This window comes from Engystomops pustulosus, chromosome 3, assembly GCF_040894005.1.
Source record: "Engystomops pustulosus chromosome 3, aEngPut4.maternal, whole genome shotgun sequence".
NCBI lineage: Eukaryota > Metazoa > Chordata > Amphibia > Anura > Leptodactylidae > Engystomops > Engystomops pustulosus.
The window spans coordinates 21,395,009-21,416,327 of record NC_092413.1 but is presented as its reverse complement, the minus strand read 5'-3'; the positions used below and the strand labels follow the sequence as shown (position 1 = coordinate 21,416,327).

General features: G+C 44.0%; 1 protein-coding gene across 1 annotated transcript in view; it reads left to right on the top strand.

Moving 5' to 3' along the window:
* The window catches only part of THADA (THADA armadillo repeat containing), a 354,225-nt gene extending 333,238 nt beyond the window's left edge, over window positions 1–20,987 (top strand). The window contains exons 37-38 of the mRNA XM_072140258.1: window positions 17,895–18,058; window positions 20,507–20,987. Coding sequence (XP_071996359.1) covers window positions 17,895–18,058; window positions 20,507–20,842 — 500 coding nt within the window. The 3' untranslated portion in view covers window positions 20,843–20,987. The remainder of the gene's footprint in view (window positions 1–17,894; window positions 18,059–20,506) is intronic.
* Window positions 20,988–21,319: the final 332 nt, after the last annotated feature.

Below are 21,319 nucleotides of genomic sequence, written 5' to 3'. Positions count from 1 at the left end.
TACTACGAGTGTCTTCTAGTTAGACAGTACAAGCTTTGACACTCTAAATCAGTGACACATACTGGAAATTTACACTGACTACTCTACCTTTGCTCCACCTACTAGTTTGTCAGAATCGGCGTCCTAAGTCCTACCTCTATCTAAGATAGAAATTTGCAAAATAGTGAAAATTGTTTACAATTTTTGGAAATTTCTTCTAATCTTATGAGATGCAGTCACGTTGCTTGTCAAAAGTCAGTGACACCTTCCACAGTGGAGATCCACAAAGGATAGTCAGGTACCCAAAAAGGTAGTGGAAATTGACTTTTTGCCAGGAACCCGCTAGAAAATTAACCTTTTTGCCAGAATTGTAATCTGGTTGCATAAGGTATGTCCTTGTTTATGACTTTCCAACACCTTCTCCTGCTTAGATATTCCATGTACTCATGGAACCACCATGAGAAGGGATTCCCATGGTTCATAAGAACAGAGGTCCCATTCTCAGTACAGGCAGTCCCCGGGTTACGTACATGATAGGTTCTTTAGATTTGTTTTTAAAGGAAACCTAACACCATGGATCTATCTAAGGTAGATCGGGTGGTAGGTGCCTCTATTGCATCTTTTTATAACTTTTATTTCCCTAATATACTAATTTTCTAAAGAGGCTACTGAGACGTGGAGTAGCTGGAGCTGAGGCTACTCGGCGCAGCTACTCCACGCCCCACCACCTCTTTGATCCACCTACCCTGACATCTTTGGCGCGCAGCTACAAGGAGCTGCGCGCCCTCGTCCGCAGAGGCGGAATTTTGCGGATGCGCCGTAGCCCTCGCTTCAGAGCAGTGACAGTGCAGCCGTGGGCCTGCGTTCTGCGCATGCACAGAACGCCGGCTTCGCAGACAAAGGAGCTGCGCGCCGATGATGTCATTGTATGAAAATAAAAGAGACTACTGGGGTGTGGAGTGGCCGCACCGTGTAGCCTCAGCTCCGGCTACTCCACGCCCCAGTAGCTTCTTTAGAAAATTAGCATATTAGGGAAATAAAAGTTATAAAAAGATGCAGGTGACGTGAGGATTAGCCCTTAAAAGCCCTATAGATGCACCTACCACCCGATCTACCTTAATAGATAGATCCGTGGTGGTAGGTTTCCTTTAAGTTGAAATTGTATGCAAGTCGGAATTGGTATATTATGTAATTGTATCTCTAGAAGAAATAGTTTTTCAAATTTTTTTGTCATGGGAACAAGGATCAATAATAAAACTTTATTACAGACACAATTACTATAGGCAGAGAAATCCGTCTGCTACTAGAGGTCTACAGTAAGTCAGGTGTCCTTAAGTCAGGTAACGCCTATAATTGAGGTCCATTCAATACTACAGGAGTTTCGGAAAGTGCACAGTTCTCAGAGATCTCTTCACTGACTATGAGAGTGTCCATTCTTGTGAACTGCCGGGCCCGTGCTTATGATTCCAAGAGTCCAATCACCATCAATAAGATTGATAATAATAATTCTACTTTGGAGATATTCGCAATTGTCCAATACACTCTATGACAAATATTCTTTTAGTAAAACTGAATAAAATAAATTTGGCACAAAATATTTACAAGGTATCGTGGAATCATTTCACATTCTCTTCCCCACTGTGCGTCGTATAACGGAGATATTGTCTCCGAGAAGCGATGCTCCGGCAGACATCCCTACATTGAGCACCATATGGCAGCGCTCATGTGAGACTCCTCACGGACATGATAGACTCGAAAGGTAAACCGTGCCTCATAGTTTATAGTCTATAGTCTACACTTGGCACAGTCTCACCATTCACTAAGCCCGAAATTATTAACTACAGAGAGGCAACCCCCCCCCCCCATCATAACTCAATACCCGGCGTTGTATAAAGTATTCCTAAGCTTCCTCATTGGTTCCATATATTATTTCTAGGTGTGTAGATATCCTGCGGACTGTACTCCTCTATGGTACGTTGTCACATCCGTGTGGTCGTGCGCGAGGCGCTACATGAATACCTCTTTTATCATTCGCGCTAAGAAAACTATAGCACTGGAGACGAGGAGAGGACTCTCCAATGGAGAAATCTAATATTTCACACCTTCCTTACATCCACCGTTTCCCAGGCCGTGATAGATGAGATTTGGGGAGCTGTGCGTGTATGCTCATGTACACACGCTGTGAAAATATGTTTCTTCTAGCAAGAACAGGGAAATTAAAAAGAAAGCTTGTCTTGATTAATTTCCGGCCAGCTCAGAAACTCAACAGTAGCTCGTTCTCCGAGAGAAATTTGTCCTATTCATTTCACGCTGGACCGTGAGTCTTTGAAGTGCCAGAATGTAATAAAACACAGCTGTAATATAAGCTTTTACTTGTCACATAGAAGCTGAAATATAAATATATATATATCTATATACGTGTGTGTGTGGGGAAAAGTTAGTGAACCCTATAAAAGTTTATCAAGCTTTGCATTAATATATAAGGAGAAGCCCACTGAAACTATCATTACCAAATAATTCCGTGCATACGATTAGAGATGAGGAGAACCGATGGTCGGGTTTGGCCTCCTGAACTGGACATATTGCCGGATTGGCCAAACATTTGATGCCCCTAGCAACTAGCCATGGCCATGTTCCTTAGTCTTGGTCAGACGGCCAAATCCAACTATCAGTATCACTCATCTCTACCTACAATACAGCAGAAGAACTAGAAGAGGGTCTTTGGCTGTGGAGGACCCAACAGGCTACGCATACTAATACGGTAAAATAGGATGTGTAATGCTTTATTTTTCCTGTGGAGGTGCTGTAGGAAACATTGGGGCTCATTTACTTACCCGTTCCTGTCGCGATCCAGCGGCACATTCTCGAACAAGGATTCGGGTCTTCCGGCGATTCACTAAGGTCATGCGCCCGATGTCCACCAGGTGTCGCTGCTGCGCCGAGGTCAGCTGGAGTTCACCAACCTATTCCTGGTGCATGTGAGTGATTGATTTTGCAACACAAATCCGATTGCGGGCGCCAAAATGGCCGCAAAATGGAAACATTCGGGAAACCGGGGGAAAAACCGCGATTCGGACCCTTAGTAAATGTGCCCCATTGTGATATCCTTATCATAGGGGGAGATGTCTAATTCATAAAAAAAGGACAACTCTTGAGAAGGTGGATGGAATCTCCATTGTTTTGTCTAACTTTCATTTTCTTTATGGAAGTCTCTCTGTAGAACTTGCCTAGAAACTGTTGGTTTATTTGTAGACACCGATATTCTTAAAGAAAGTTTAGGGTTTTTATTTATAAACGGCTTTGTTTGGATTACCATCCTTTATAAAGGGATATTCCAGCCCAAAATTATTCGAGGACAGGTTATCATTATCAGATAGATGGTGGTCAAACACCAGAACCCCTATAAATCATTTGTTTTCATCAGTTGATGGAGAATGGAACAGGTTGCAGACTGCTCCATTCTCTGTGTAGTGGTCAAAATAGGTTACTGCAGATTTCATGACTTGAATGGGAAATAAGTTTTAGTGGGTCGGTTTAGCTACTATATAGAGAACGGAGCTATCTACTTCCTGGTTTGCTCTCTTTTTATCAGCTGTTGAGAACAGCTGATTTATGGGGTTATCGGACTCAATTTTATGTTGATGACGTATTCTATAGATATGTTGTCAGTACTTTTATCCCCATTAAAGTACAACTGTAAATTATAAAAACTTTTGCCTAATCAAAAATAAGCAGTTCTCTAATTTACTCGAATTCGCTATCCGCAGCTAGGTTTTACCTTGCCCCCCAGGCTAATCTCCATTTGCCATGCTTTTTGGTTTCAATGGGAAACTGTATAGAACAGCTAGAGACGACAGGAGGCTTGTTGAGAGGGGCTGTATGACCTGTAGTGATGACCATGCTTTGGGTCGGCCAATTACAAACAAGCAGTCCTGCATAATTTGAAAGTACTTAATGTGATGCAAAGGACCTTCATTGATGTCACAAGCATGTGACATGTGATCGGTCAATTACAAACATTCTGGCTTCATTGCCCTGAGCTGTTGTCACAACCTGGCAGTGACCACCCACATCAGGAGTAGCTGAATCTGAATCTAATGTTAAATATACCAGATGTATCTCAGGCTAGGAAGAAGCCAGCAGCATGATACAGGTATCGTTGGAATTGTGGTCTCAGGCTCTCTCCAGCTGTGCTAACATTATTTTTTGTCAGTAACTTTGCAGTTACGCTTTAAGTTATTTAAAAAAATTCAGTGGGTCGTCTTCAGTACCAGCTTGCAGTCTTCCGGTACCAAGCATCGAGGTGATGGCATATCTAAGCTCTTTGAAAGCACATGAACGTCTATGACACCCTGAGGCAAAGTCCACGTGTCCGGCTCTTATTTGACTCATGTAATGCCCAAAACTTGTAACCTTCGGCCGGTAATGATAATTCTGCGCTTTGCACTTTTAACTCAAATATTTGCTGACGAACGTTTCTGTGTAGACTGGATACAGGAGTAAACATGTGCAATCACGTTGTATTCCTCACTGGGTAATAAAACATGAAGATTGGTGGCCATCATCGTCACGAGGATCATTGTAGAAGGCCACGGTAGAGAAGTATATCCCATGCACATCGTCCCACGGAAACAGGACAATGCGCTGCTGGCAAGTGCAAACTGTGTAGGTATGAACCATAGGTTCCCGATCATTGCCCCACTATGTCCACCCATAATAATGAGGGCTTTAGAACATGGTTACGTAATGGGCCGTGGACCTGGGTGATCAATACCTGACCTGGTCAGATTGTCAGAGTAAATAATGAAGGTTAATCTAGTAGAGATTTCCATGAATGTGATGGTCTGAAGTGCATTAGAAAATTGTGTAATGTTTAATGTATCACTGATTCCATTTTTATTTGATGAACCATGAAAAAACCCTTCTAAAGCTTCTGGGCGCCATAAAGACTATGGTGTCATTACTATCTGCTGACTCCAATTGTAATTAGCAAAATCATCTTGGTTTTTTATGCACATTGTATTATTACACCATGATTTGGTTTTTATAGAATCTCCCTATGATCATCACTGAGGAAGCTACGGCCACTCAGAAGTTTCACATTCAAGGAGTGGGGGGGGGGTGCACCACTATGTGTGCTTGGTGTACAATCCTTCATCCTGGTGGTAGATGTCCTTTAAGAGAGGATTCATTAGCCATATCTGTAACGTGGTGTGGACCATATCTATGAAGTGAGATTTTTTTTTTTTGGATAAATGTCCAACGTGGATGGCCCAGGTTCTGCTACAGCAAAAGCTATCTCAGTGATATGTAGTTCTCTCCTGGTCTTACATCTCGAGATGATTAATGTAGAGTCCTCAGTTCTTGTGAAGCTTCACGCACAATGCGGCCGGGACAGATGTATGCACATTAGTATTCTCGTAGACAGAGGTATGTGGCGTCCACCCCCGCTCCGCTGTATTACACACCTACACAGAGATGAGATATCACAGGCTCATGCTTACTGTACCTTGGATGTACATTATAGGCCATTTCCCAGAAATTGGGGGGTCTCGAGCTGTGTGGGGTGAAAAATGACACCCAGGCCTGGTAAATTCCGGGTGGGGATTAAGCAGATTGTTTCAGGAGTATCACCTTACCCTGTGTACTAGCTTTATGGTAAAATGAGCTCATCAGAGAGATTTAAGATTAGATTTTATCCTCTCCAGGTGCGGGGAGAGCTATCTGATGTTACTCTGTGCCATCCCCTCCTGTGTTTAGCACGCTGCCACCTCGGAAATGTCATGTTGATGGACGTCTAATATGAAAATGAAAAATGCATTCTGTTCCTTTTGTCTTTTCTCACTGCTCCACCTCGTTCTCCATCACGTCCCTAGTTATATCCCAAATGTCAGCAAACGTGTCTGGATTAAGTTAGTAGGGGGCCCCCTTCGCCCCAGGTCAGTTCTGGGGAGGCAGAGGCATGGGTTGACGGTCTACAAAGCTTAGCATTCCGCTTCACCCGCCAGATTGGCAGCACTTTTTGACTTATTTGACAGCAGAAGCCTTCACGAGTAAGATAAGTGCATACTCTCCAGCCATTTCATGTAACTCTAGCCTCCCTCTTCTCGGTTATTACAGGTTTTATTGTAGCTTTCTCTTATATGATGGCCGGCTCCGCTGCATCGTAACTGTCCTGCCCTGGATGGGAGAAGCTCTGATTAAACATTTATCCTGGGATGAAACAAGCAGATACATTATGTTTCGAGTTGCTTGAACTTTTGGGCTTCTTAATAGTTGCTCAGTGTTCAGATCTTGACTTTAAAGGAAGACGAACCCTAAAGTCCATGGCTGCGATCACCAGATATATGTGACGCAACGTAGAATGGAAAGAGGTTTAAGAGGACCTCCTGTTAGGTGAACAATACAATCAGCTCTATCCATTCTGTAACAGTTCATAACAAGGAACTATTGATTTGATTTTCCCCCAACATCAGACAACCATCTAATACAAGTCAGAGGATTGGTGGGCCTTGCTGATATCCTCCGGTTTGGCCATCGGAGAAGTTCGATGCATCAGATACAGACCATATGCTGATTGCATTTCCTAGACTGAGCAGGGACTCGTGGTGCAATTACTTTCCCGTCCTACGGTCTTCACGGGAAGATAGTGACTCCTAGTATCGTAGATGACTATGATCCTTGGAGGCCAAGTTCTTGGACAATGCTCACTCCGAGAAATATACATTCAGATTTGGTTGTATGGGAAACTATGCGTACGTAGAATATAAATATGTCTATCTCAAGTCTTCTACACAACCACCATTCCGTTCCTCCACCATTCTGTTCCTCCACCATTCCGTTCCTCCACCATTCCGTTCCTCCACCATTCCGTTCCTCCACCATTCCGTTCCTCCACCATTCCGTTCCTCCACCATTCCGTTCCTCCACCATTCCGTTCCTCCACCATTCCGTTCCTCCACCATTCCGTTCCTCCACCATTCCGTTCCTCCACCATTCCGTTCCTCTGATGCCATTTGGTTTTTGTGCTAGGGCTTTGCAATAAACTGGTTCCTCTGGCATTTCTGTAGTTCTCACTACGGGTGCATCTAACACAGCCAATTGTCACCGATAAAACTACCGGCCAGTACTGACTCTTAGAGGGTCCATCAGTTTTTAATAGCTGGTACAGACTAGGAAACACCGTTATAGCTCTGTATAAAATATAAGGGGTTCAAAGTCCCAGTCATATAGGACTGTGTTTACTTCCAGTTTACACTTCTATCTCCCGCAGGTTACAGTTCTATGCCCCCTCTTATTCGTTATTATCCCCTATTAAGCAAATCGTGTAAGAGCTCTTCAGATATTACAGTAGATCGATTCCTATCAATTATTTGTACACCCTCTCCATGGCCTGGATCACACGTCCATTAAGGTGGGAGGAGGCGGTAACGCCGATCCCATCATACCCTGTGTTATGTATTTACATGCCCCCCGGGGTACTTCCTGCTGCTCATAACCCCTGACATGTGGTCCTCAGGGACCATGTTAAATCATCTTGGGTTGGTTACTCAATGTTCTACTATATGCGGAAGACGACTTCCTGGTTATCAGTGACGACTCCTCCGAAATATGTCCAGCATTTGGTAAATTGCCTGTGCTCGTCGCGAATACCTCACAATTATTACAGGGTGTCATGTCTAAATAGGCTGCGTATGGTTCTATATATTAAATCTGTCATCCTACACTTTATGCTGCGTTCATCTCCACTGCTCGAGCTTTCTCAGAAGACCAATAAAGATGATGTATATCCCCCCGTGGAGCGCTGGAAGTGCACTCCCATCCAGCTATTTCTCAAGGCTGAAATTCTATCTATCATATAAAGTTGCATAATAATTAGAACATGTTGTTGTTCCCTATATATTAAAATTCAATTAGAGATCCTCTACAGATCAGCAATGTAGAGGGGTCTAAAGTTCACGTGTATGTATAATGGCTGGATGAGACCAGAAGTTCTCTTTTAACTATTACATGACTCGAGAACATTGACAGCCTTGTGGACTCTAAACCACCAGCATAGTGGCCCCACATAGTCCTATGCTAAGGCCAACTGCACGCCAACATGTTCAGCCTGTGGAAATTGATCTGTATGTTGGTCCAATGCCACGGACTGAACACATCGTACAGGCAGGAGTTTTTGCATCAGACAGAAATATGATGCAAGGACTCTTGGCCTGCTGCCCAAACTCCAGCATCGGTATTGTAAGAAGAATTGTGTTGGCGCTGGAGTTGGGGCAGCTCCTGTGGTCTTTCCATTGTATTTCTGTATGTAGAAAGGACTCACATCCTATGCAGTGTTTTTGGTCCAACGTTTCATTGTTGTTGGGTTCATTTTCACAGGCTGAAAGTGCGGCCGGCCTCGAGTCACACCTGACTCCTCTCCGGTTTCCCCAATGTCTCCTGAGTTACCGTACTCACTGAGTTGGGGGCATGTACAATTGTTGGTGAAGATTACTTCCCTGACCTCAGTGAAGAACTTCTTAGAATCTGGGTGACCATACACTTTAGATGAGTATGACATGGGCAGTTACATTAAGGCTGTTTTGGACTCAAAGCCACAGACCTAAAGATCTATGGGGAGGGGAAGGGGGGGGGGTGATAAGTTCCCTTGAATTGCTTGAACAAATGAACCATCTCTTTATAGAGCCATGTGGACACAACGTCCATATTTATTAAGTCACTTAAAATTATATGGTGCAGTGTTTAGCAAAAAATAGACCATTCCAGATTTCTCAAATTTATTTGTCTTTTGTTGGATACTAATAGTTTTTAAAGGGAACCTGTCACCAGCAATTAACCTGATCAACCACTTCCAGAATATTGTGAAGCAGTGTAACACCTTCTAGTTTTTGTTTCTTTCATGGTCCAGTGTGGTGACATCATCCAGAAAATTAACTTTGAAGTGAGCTGTAAATTGGTTGTATAAAGTCAAGGAGGAGGAGAGTTTAACACTGAAGTCAAGGTGGGGAGCTCTGGACACCTCCTCCTCTGTGATTGACATCATGCATCAGACTTCAGGAGATCTGCTAGTGATATCTTTGGATGCAGGACCATCAATTACAGTGTATGGGGCTTTTTGAGGAAAAGAGAGCTTGACTTCAGTGTTAAAATCTCCACCTCCTTGACTTTATACAAGCAATTTACATCTCACTTCAAAGTTAAATTTCTGGATGATGCCACCACACTGAGCCATGAAAGAAATATCATCTGGAAGGTGTTCATCTGCTTAACAACATACTGGTAGTGGTTTATTAATCTGCTGACAGGTTCCCTTTGAATTTTATACTTTTTATTTGTTGGCACCAAATGACGGAGCGCGTTCCTGTCCTGAGTTTGGATTCTTACAATTTCTTCCCTTTTGTAAATGACATGTGAGAACTAAACTTGTGATCTCCTGACATGTAACTCCTGTAGTGCCCACATATCACCCTCCTCCTTGCTTGTATGCCCCTGTCAGGGTGGCACATTGCTGGGCACAGACATTCATGACTAATAATGGATCCTTATATCTTGTGGTAGTAATGTACATCACGCTCCAGGTGTTAGTCCTCTCCTGACGTCCTCCAGCTTCTGTCTTCATCACGGCTGTGAAGGCAGAACATTCCTCCGATGCATCTGAGGAGAACGGATGTGGTGTGGATGGAGCTTGCGAGTAATAACGCACTGGATCTCAATGACGAGCACTAACTTGCATCATTTTAACATTTATTGGGTGGTTATCATAAGACACAACTGGTACCACTGTACATTTAGGTAGTATACCTACAGTAGTGTCACATTGTGGTCAACTAAGGTGAGGCCTCAGACACAAGGCCAGGGCTGCACTGCTACTTACTGTAGTGGTAAGGGTGGATTTTATCCATTGGGATACAGGTGTAGTTTGTATTCATCCACAGGATTGGAGGGATTGTGAGACCCAGCACAGATCAGCTACAGCGGACGCGCAGGCTCAGATCCCATCTATTACATGGGATTATTAAAGGGAACCTGTCAGCTAGGAACAGGCCCTAGTAACTGAATGCTACCCTTCATTTAGCTAAAAATTGGTTCCCTCACATCCCCATAAAATCAGCTTTGTTATTATACCTAGCATCCAGCCAGATCCTGCAGAGAGTCAGAGGGGGGCGGGTCCTGCCCGCCATTCATCACTTCATGTCATGTGTCCGGGGTGATGTCATCTACGGTCATTTACCCAATAACATTTGCAAAATCTACCCCGTGTATGTATCTGATCATTAGTAATCACAACAGCCTCCATGGATTTCTACTCCTCTCTCCATGCTCCATGGAATTCAACTCCTCCCCATCCTCAATGGGAGGCTGCTGGGATTTCATGTGATCAGATACATACATTGGGTACATTTTGCAACTGTTATTTAGTAAAGGACTTGAGATGATATCACCCCGGTCACATGGTATGAAGTGCTGAATAGAGAGGAGGATTCATGGGAGGAGTCCCTGGACTCGGCCGAGCAGGACACACCCCTTTGATTTGCTGCAGGATATGGCTGTATGTCATGTAAGATAACAAAGTTGTTTTTATGGGGATATGAGGGAAACAATTTTTAGCTAAAAGAAGAGTGGAATTTAGTTACTAGGGCTCTATGGGAACCTGTCACTAGCTGTTTATGTGAAAAATGTGGTTACAGGTTCCCTTTAAAGAAAATCTACCACCAAAATCCATCATGATAAACCAGGGACACTTACTCATAGATCCAGGCACCGTGAGTTATGGGGGACCAAAGCCCCTCCGTGCTGTAGCTTCACTGGCTGTTACACTGTGCAGGAGCATATCTCCCCCTGTTCCCTTGTCAATTCCCCCTTCCTCTGGCTGCTGTAATCTCACACAGTAGGAGAGGGGAGTGTAACAGCCTGTGAAGCTATGGCATGGAGAGGGTCTGGTAATAGCCCCCATAGCACTTTTGGCTGAATTTTTGAAATTTTATAAGGGAAGGAGGCCATGGATAACAAATGTAAGAAGATTATCAGTCACGGTGCCTCGACCTATGAGTAAGTGTTCACTTTTTATATGTTAATGTCATAGTTAGCCGGAGAAGTTTTGGGGTCCAAGGACCTCTGATCCAGTCACCCAGCAAGTAACGGTTTTCTAGATTTTGATCGACTCCTGCCCTCCACTGGTGTGTGTTAAAGGGGTTGTCCGACCCTTTTCAAAATCCTGCAGGGGGACTGGGAAGGTATTTTCAAATAAAACAAACCTATACTCCCCTCCTCCGACGCTCACGGTGTCCTACGCCACCATCTCACCAGGCCGTGCTCCTGTTTGATTACAGGGGTACGGAAGCACCGCTGCATTCGGCTGTCTGGGGTGGCCGGCTCTACCCACCCGTCCCTATATCTCAGCGCCTTATAACGCTTGGAATAAGGACGGTCGGTGTGACCGACTGGAAGCTGTGATTAGCGGAGCCACAAGACGGTGGCGCAGGACTCCGGGAGCGATGGAGGAGGTGAGTACAGCTTTGTTTTATTCACAAAATACTCCCCCAGCCCGTGAAGAGAGACGGGCAAAGGGGGCATTACCACAGCCCCTCCTTACTGCAGCTTCACAGGCTGTTACACTGTACAGCAGCACTTTTCCCTCCCACTTTGTATGATTACATTATGCAGGGGGGGGGGAGTGCTGAGGGAACAGGTAGGAAGTGCTTATATCCTGTGAAGCTACAGCACGGAGCTGCTCTGGTAACACCCCCAGAGCCCTTCTGGTTCATTAGCATAATTGTAAAAGTAGATTTCAGAAGAAAGGAGGCCATGGATAACAAATATATTCATTGTGCCCTGAGTAAGAATTTCTAAAAAAAATTAAAAAAAAACAAACAAAAACATTCATGGTGAAGCGGATGTGACTGTAAGTAATGAAGAAACGCTGATCCTAAAAACAACCGAAAACTAATTGTACGGAAGAGACTTGTCTCCACATTCCTTGCAGTCGCTTTACTCCTCTTTCCTTCGGAATGGATAGATTTGTAGCGAGTCGGAGCAGGCGCGGCGGCCGTGTACCGTGTCACAGTCATTGGATAAGGCAACACAATGTTCCTCAAGAAAATAAATCTCACACTTGAGGGAGATTGTGCAGGAAGGAAGGTATTGCCGAAATTCCTCTCCACTATATATTACAGACGCCGCACATGTGGATGAGGTTTACTGTATTGACAGGACTTCACATCTTTGGAATTTCATGTTCTGTTCCCTCCTGTGGAATTGTGGGGGCGGATTTGTTTTCTTGATCTAGTTTCTAACAGTGGTAAATTCGGGAACTTTCTCTTCAAGTACAGTTGTAGCTGATTTGATTTTTTAAAGGTGTAAAATTTTATTCCAAATTCTCAGAATGACAGAACTCTGTACTACAGCTTCAAAGGCCGTTACACTGTCGCGCGCTGCAGGTTTAGCGTCAATTCAGATGCCGCTATCTCTGCTTCTATGGTACGCACAATCACGCTTTTGGTTTCATGTTAAAGATGAGTATCTCATATTTCAGATATCAGCAGATTGTGGGTTTACTTTTTAAAGAAGCGGAGATCCAGGCATCATTGGAAATGTGAGTTACACATTTTTTAACTGTTTGTATCTCCGGTTCTGTAGCTCACAGAACCACAAGCCCGAAGCAACCTGATGAAATATGAACAAATAGTATTTTCTAGATACAATACAACAGAAGATGGGGGAGGAGGGGTCTGAAGTGACCATTTCCCTACAGCCTCCAAAGTTGACTCATCTCAGGCAAAAAGTAAGTCATCTTTTACTCATTTGCCTATGACTTTGGAGGAGTCTTTTTTTTATAAAGTAAACTTCTCATAAAATAGGGAATTTTCTAAAGGACATTTCATACCCTGCCCCCTGGTGGGGTAAAGTCGGTTGACAGAATCTCTTTAAAGGGGTTTCCATCTACATACTATAAATGACCTATCCATAGGATAAGTGATCGGTACGGGTGCGACAACTGTTCTGTAGACGCACATAACTCCATCTGTAGTGTACCATGCAGCCCAGATACCCTACACAGAGCTCTGTACTTCCAGCTTTGTCCATAGCATAAAGCAGCTGATAGGTCAATGATAGTTTAAAGATGGAAAACCTCTTTTAAGAGGACTGGTCACCAGGTTTTACCACTTTAAACCAGTCCCATCAGGTGGGGGATGAAATGTCCCTTCTAGAATTCCTTCTTTTATGATAAATGTCATCCATTTACCTCTCCTCCAAAGTCATGTGAAAATATGACTCTTCTCATCTCATGTTCACATGAGATGAGTCAAGTTTATTGGTTACCGAGTCACTTCAAAAGCCTCTACCTTGTGTTCTATAGCAAATAGAAACATGCTTTATGTTATTACAGATGCGTTCTTATATTAAAGATAAGACTCTCAGCTTTCAGATCAAAGCTTACAACTTTGTGACCAATAGAACCGAAGATACAGATAATTTATAACTTTATATGTCCGTTCTGTAGCTCACAGAATCATAAGCCGCATTGCGTATGAAAGATGAGATTCTTATCTTTAAAATGCTGTTTCTAGGTGCTATGGAACGGAAGATAAGGACTTCTCAAGTGCAACCACTAAACTTGACTCATCTCATGTGAAAATGAGATGAGAAGAGTCATATTTGCCTGAGTTTGGGAGAGATTTTTTTATAGGTAAATGGATGAGATTTCACATAAAAGAGGGAATTCTAGAAATTTCATCCCCTACCTGAGCGGGCAGGTAGTTTAGTGGGGTTAAAGCTGGTGACGGGTTCCCTTTAATCCATAGAAGAACACGTGTGAAGTATAAATCCTTACTTAAAGTCTCCCATCTAAATAAAGGTTTATTTTTTGGCACAATGAAACCCTCTGCTGTCGGTGTAATGTAATGGGATGTCTGGTGGGGCTGTACATAGTGTTGTACTTGGTTGTCCCCCTGTCAGGCCTGAGTCATGTCCTGCTTTCCATCAGTATCAGTTTACACAGTGTCAATGGGGGGGTGGGGGGTCGTATATTAAAGGGAATGTTTGTGTGTGATGTTTACGGCTCGGATTGTTTACAGGAGGGGAATGAAGCGCAGTTTGTTTGTAATAGCGGAGCCGGGATTGTGAAACGATCCAGTCCCCTGCATGTGGTGGATCCTCGCCCCGGGTCCATATTTAGCCAAGACTCTGCTTAGGAATTGCCATGACGCGACGCAGCAACAATGTCGGATTCGTTCTGATTTACGTTTTACGAAAATCTCGTGTAAAGTGATTTTAAGCCCATTTTAGAAGTCGCCTCCCTCTAATACATTCTCAAGTTTTGGATACATTTCCCCACCCCCCAGTCATTAGGGTTAATGTAAGTCGTTTGGCATAAGTGAGCGTCGCTCCGGTATTTCCTACACTGGCATCAGTTTTCCCGGGAATGTAGGCACTAAGGATACGAGGTAAAGAATCCCGGGGAGGCGCAGGCAGCACAATGAGGTAAACAACAAGCAACAATCTGAGTCATCGCTACATTAAGCAGAGCTAAAGCTAAAGTGCTATATAACGGGATCCGGACGCTAATTAGAGGAGGAAGGGCAGGGCTCCGCCAGCGCTGGATGGGATGTGACAGGTTAATAAAGTGTGGCCTGATTTATTTACGTCCGAGATCCTGCGCGCTTCCAGAACAGCGAAGCCGGGGGCAAATGAAAGACATCCTGGCCCGGGTTCAATTAAAAGTATAGTAAAAAGCCAATAACAACATGGACTAATCCATCTATGGTTCAGCCGCACCAGAAACGGGGCAGGTTTTGTCTTTTAAATCATTGATTCTGTTTAAATCTACTTTTAATTTAGGTTTATGGGATCTTCAGTGTCGCCCTGTGAGGGTCACGTAGCTGCAGGCCGTACATATAGGAGAAATCTGGAGCTATAGGTGGGGTATGAGGACCACAGGGATGTAACATGTCACAAACAGATGGGCGATCATTTGTGAATAACAGGAGAGGGTGATACAATATGACAGGTCTCCAATCCATAACGTACATTGGGGGGACTCGTATACGATTGAGTCTACCAAGTACGATAAACTGGGGGCACTTACTCACAGATCCAGGCACCGGGACTTATATTTGTTATCCATGGCCTCCTTCCTTCTAAAATGAACTTTTCAAATTATGCCAATGAGCCAGAGGGGGCATCACCACAGCCCCGCCTTACTGCAGCTTCACAGGCTGTTACACTGTGCAGGAGCACTTTTCCCTTCCACTTTGTATGATTACATTAGGCAGAGGGAGAGGGAATTGCTGTGGGAACAGGTGGTAGTGGGAGACATTGATATATCCTGTGAAGCTACAGCAAGGGGTGCTCTAGTAACAGCCCCAGAGCCTTTCTGGCTCATTAGCATAATTGTAAAAGTAGATTTTAGAAGAAAGGAGGTCATGGATAATATAAGATTATCACAGTCACAGAAAAAAAGGGGTGGCAAATGATGGCACTAGACAAAAACGGTTACCACTGCTGCACAACTTGTAGTGGTGTGAACACGGGTGTAGGCTGTATGCACATCTCCTGCGATTCACTAAGATTGTGCGCCTGATATCCTGCATCTGTCGCTTTCCTGCTCAGCTCCGCCAGAGTTCACCTTCTTCTTCCTGGTGCATGTAAGTGCATTGTCTTGCAACACAATTTAAAAGTTAAATCCCTCAAATCAGTCCGATTGTCCAACGGCCTGGCCCCCCGATTTGTGTCAAATGGATGATGCGTCAAAATCTGATCGTGTGCCTTCTAAATCACTGTCCTAGCGGTGCGATCCCCGAAAACATCGGAAAACTTTGTTTTGCTACAAAGAGCATTTCCTGGAGGACCCAATCGGATGTAATCATGATCATTTAAGCAGGAATCATGTAATTCTTCCTCTCTCCTGCGGAGGCACTGCAGAAGTGTCAAAAACTTACTACCAGGTTCCTCCACAGATTACATGGATATTTTATGATCAGCTTCTTTTTTTTAAGGGGAACTTTGCCTTGAAGGACAACCCCTTTAGAAAACATTACAGTCTGTGATAGGGATCGTATGTATTTACTGACCGCTCCATAGATAAGAGATCTGTTTCCACCCAAGCAAATAGTGAGTGTAGAAACATGAAGTACAGGAGTGCGGCGTCTAGACCATTCAGTGTGGCGGATGTTCTTCATACTACCTCCCTATTTATACACCTGACACATAAGAGAGTGATTGATGGTGTTTATACCTCCGTGTATCATCTGCCACATTCTATCTTTCCTTCTTGTTTAATTCTATGTTCCATAAGGTAAACACACAGGGGGGGCGGGGGGGTATTAATCACTTGTGGTCCGGCAGCTCTGCCAGTGCTTTCTCCTCCGGCTCTGGTGTATACCCCAGCAACAGGTGGGAGATCCGTGCCAAACCACAGCAGACATTGGAGGAATGATCATCATAGAGTAACAGCCTGTAGTCTCGCAGGATATACCATGCGCTGGATGTGTACAATCCCAGGAATGTGTTGGCTACAGGAAGCTGCTGGCACAGTATTGCAGATTATTAGTTTGCGTTTTTTTTTAGAGCCTCTTCCTGCAATGTGAGATATCATACACAACATCATCTTCTCATCGTTCATCGCTGGTCAGAGGGTTTATTATTAGACTATAACATAAATGGGTTCACCGTCAAGGACAGAGGTCTCCACCCTCATCCAGGAGACATCTGGCTATGGTTTCCATCCTACAAGTGGGCAGAAGATGTCGGAGCCCACTATGACTACTGGTACCCAATACTTAGTGCTGCCCCGTCACATGACAATATGTTCACGAGACAGAATCCACAGTTGTACGGGAAAATAGGAAGGAACAAATAACCTATAGCAGTGCTGGTGAACGTTTTGTAGACAGAGTGCCCAAAATACAACCAAAATCCACTTATTTACCGTGGAGTGCCAACATGGCATTGTAAGCAGTAACTTACAGCTACCTGTTCTTACACATCTTTCAATCGTATCGGCCCCCTGAGGCCACCAATACAGTTGAAAGAAGGAGGGCAAATTCAGACTCTTCTCTCCAGGGTCTCTTTGTAAAGGTAGAACGTTGGGTCCAGCAGGACGACCTCCAAAGATATTGGTGTTCTGTCAACACCTTCTCACTTATCCTGCAGTTACAAACATCCAATGAAGCGTCGCTTTAAAATAGCGCTGAGAGCAGCATCTGCTAAGTTGCCTGAGACTGCAGGAAGATTTGGTGGATTTGTTCCTATTGGGCGAACTGTCCTAGGGCGATGGTCTAAGTGCCCACAGTAGTGGCTCTGACTGCCACCTCTGGCACGCGTGCCATATGTTCGCCACCACTGACCTAGAGTAACATATAACTATGCATGGATTACTGATATCGGCAATTGCCAATTTTCTGGAAACATCATCAGATCTTAAATTACTTTTTGAGGTTTTTTTTAATCAGCTGAGTAGAATAGGACCGACCAGTAACTCCCGGGGCTGTGTCCCTGATCAATTTGGTGTTTGTTTTGTAAAAATCCGCCCACCCGTTCATAAGATATGGCCCTCTAAAGTTTGTGTGTGAATTAGCGCATTCTAGGGGCGGTAACCTATTTTTATGGGGGTGTGTCTTTGTCTTAAAAGTTACCTCCCCTATTACGCGCTAACTCGCATACACAGACTTTCCGTGATCATATCTTCTGAACGGATGGGCGGATTTTCAAAAAAGAAATACCAAATTGATTGTGTAAACGGCGCCAATCACGTGAGGCGTGACATTTAGCATTATGTACTTGGTGACTTTATGGCCCCTTTGTAAGTGAGTGACTGATTTTAACTAAATAACAAACCGCTTGCAAGCTGAAACGTATCAATCTGGTAAATGATGGATCATTAATGCAAATGTTTCCTACGTGTGTTCTTTCTCCAGGGTTTCAGTACTGCATAGTCAGTCCCCCCATGGCTTTGGACCTGACCTTCGGGATCCTGTGTGAGCTTCTTCGTCAGTGGGATCGTGTCGCATGTGGTGTCATTGTTCTCCTTGGATGGCTTCTAGGGGAAGATGATCTCAGCAGTCCAGAAACCACAAAAATGGTAATTATGTGACCAGCGACCACGTAGGCTGTAGGCGTGAGAATTATCCTGGACACTCTGTGCCGGGTCTGACGTAACCCGCAGGACACAAATGTTGTGTTCTTCATATTACCAATTAGCCGCACAGGTGTTGTGCATAGCAATGCAGTCATTTTACAAGGGGATATGGCATAATAATAAAGCTATGCAGCGCGCCCAGGCCAAGGGGGGCTCGCAGGACCTTTACTACGACAGAATGAAAGCAACATAAACAGTCGAGGTGTTTTAAGAGCTGTAATGATTATAGAGAATTGCTCCAATGTCTGCCCAAACAGGAAAAGCTTTCTAGTTTATTCACCTCTCCCAGTGACGGGGGAAAGTATAACTTATTCATTAGCTTTACTATTACACAGAATAATCTGATCTATATTCCAGTATTTGGTACATGGAGATTGTAGGTTTCAAAGATGTTATTAATAAGTTACAGGAAGGGGAACAGGACATATCAGGGGGATCACTAATCAAGATAAATATGGATCATTTTTTAAATTGTCTGATCTAGGTTTTTAGAATTGAATACCAAAAAAAAAATGCGTAATTTAGAAATTTTGAAGGAACTTTTATCATGCTAAAGCTCAAGTCTGAGAAACTCACTCCATGTCCAACTTGGGCCCTATCTACAGATTAACTTGCTGATCGGTGGGGGTCTCAGTGATGAAACCCCCCACAGATCACGAGAACCGAAGCTCGATGTAGCAGCCGGGCTGCCCCATTTGTCTCTATGGGGATTGCCGCACTGCCCTGCGCAACCGGCTTCCCCAGTCATCTCAGGGAGCGACGAAAGGTTCGACGAGGGTACATCGGACCCCCTGTTCTCGTGATCTGTGGGGGTCTCATCACTGAGGATCACTATGGATAGGGCCTAACATGTTTTGTGGGAAAGCCTCTCCTCGAATAACTGAACTCAATTTATCTATTTAGTTTAGTGATCCTAGATTTGGTAGGGAAGTTCCGCGAGGGCATGGATCAAGTTTCTTGGAACCAACTCGCTTGCGGGCAACTGTCCTGAAGAGTATATATATATATATATATATATATATATATAGAACCTGTCCCTAGAATCCCTCAATATAAAACTGCTGGGGGTCTAGCTGTCAGTACTCACAAATCAGCTGTTCTCCGCATTAGTGAAAAGCGGACCCCAAACCAAGACTTCGGCAAAACGTTTCGAATCCCCTCTCTACCCTGGTGGAGTGTGCCTACATCACGGGAGCGTTGATTGTCTGAAAAATGGTGGCACGTGCTTTGCTGGCTGCATTTAAAGAGTAACACCCACGATTGGTACCAACATCGATCACAGGTGTTACCAGCAGGTGTAAGCATTCGGGCCTGGATAACTTTCATGCTCGAGTTAGGCCGAACTCCGCTGATGACAGTGGAAGGAAGAGGAAGACGAGAACGTCATTCTCTTTGTAGTGGTTAGCGGACCGGTTAGTGCAGATAAGATATTCGTTTGAATAGGAGCTAAGCTGCAGTGACTGAATTCAGCCACTACACAGAGCATGGCACTGTCTCTTTGCTATTCCATTTTTAGGGGTATTGATATGGGTTATCAATATTTTAAAGATGGCACATGCTTCCAATGCACCCCATTCCCTGTAGGTGTTCCCCTAGACCAGAACGTATCATTTGCGGGAGTATCTGGCAGACAACCTACAAACAACACAATTATAGAGAATTTTTACTCAAGTTATTTGTTGTGTGATCGGCCATTTATACAACTACCTGAATAGGGTACATGGATGTATGGTCTTGGGACCCCCCTTTGGTTTCCTTATTGGAGAGCAATAACACACAGATGGCCCATTCAGTGAGTGTGGTTTACTGCTCCACTTCCTTAGGTCCTGCCTGCCGCTTCCACTGGCAATAACACATCATCTTGTAACACGGGGAGTGCTTTGCCAGGAAGGTGCTAATGTAGCCTGGAATGTGTATGAGTGCAATTCTTGAAAGCACCTTGTATAACGTTTCTCATGCCGCCTGAATTTTTCGTTTCAAAAAGACGCGTTGACTTCATTATTGACAATAACGGTGAATTATCAAGGTCCCAGTTATGTCAGAGCAAAAATAGTTTGCCGTTGCGGTTTATCCATAACTTCATGTGCAAAAAGTTTAGTCTGGAGCTGTCCTGAGTATAAATAAACATGTCTCACACATATGTAATAGGAAGCACAGTCGGTTGACAGCTAGCTCTTCTAGGAATGTCTACAGGTGGGCTCCTGTCCTCTCCGCTCCTGCAAGGTCTATGAGGACGTAAGGCGTGACCCATATGCTTTCCCATTGTAAAATCTAGAATGTCCATGAATAACGATGTTCTTCACTCTTGTAGTGGTAATGAAGGACGTGGCAGATGTTATACTGAAGACTATAAGCTTAGGTCACTCCATTAACTATATTGTATCATCGTAGGTGGAAGATGATCTCTTCGAGAAGGGTGAAGCCAACTTTTGGGCGGAGAAGCTTGTGTACGTCCGGTTGCTCTCTAAACATCTCAAGGAGCTCATAACCTCAACTATCTTCTATCTACCACCCCAGGATCCAGAGCTTCTCCAGATATCCAAAGCCGCATATGAACGATTAGACAAAGTCCAACGTAGTCTTCATGGTCTATCGCCTACACCGGAGTTCTTGAAGACCACAGAATATACCAGATTAATGATTCACAAAGAAAGGACTGAAAATTGTCTCCAGATCCTGGAACTTATTCTTCAAAGTAGCCTTGATCATGAGATGGGCAACCTTTAGTTGCCAGTGACCCTGGAGGTTGAGGGTCAAGTACGGCTTAGACCTTCTCGAGACTTTTTTTTAATAAAAACTTCACATTGTTATGGTGTCACCGATTATTTTACCAAAGTCATGCAATAAAATAGTTCATTTTTTTTTCAATATACGTCATTCTCAAGGTGTTTGGTATTTCAGATGTGGCCTGTTTATTGCTGCAGGGACCATAAATCTCGAGATCTCCATGTGTTTCAGAAGATTATCAACCACCGAAGGAGGAGCCGTTCGCAGAGAGAGTGAAATACGAGTTGCAACACATTTTGTTCCTTGAAAAGATCTTAGTGAAAAACAGGATGTTGAGAAGCAGATGCTGAAGATTTACCTCCCCATCTAATAGAATGATTGTGTATTGTAGGAGGAATATTTACGCAAATAGAACAAACTAGAATTTTGGAATTCGGCCCCTCGCTCCGATCACTTCCAGCAAATGTCGTACAAAGC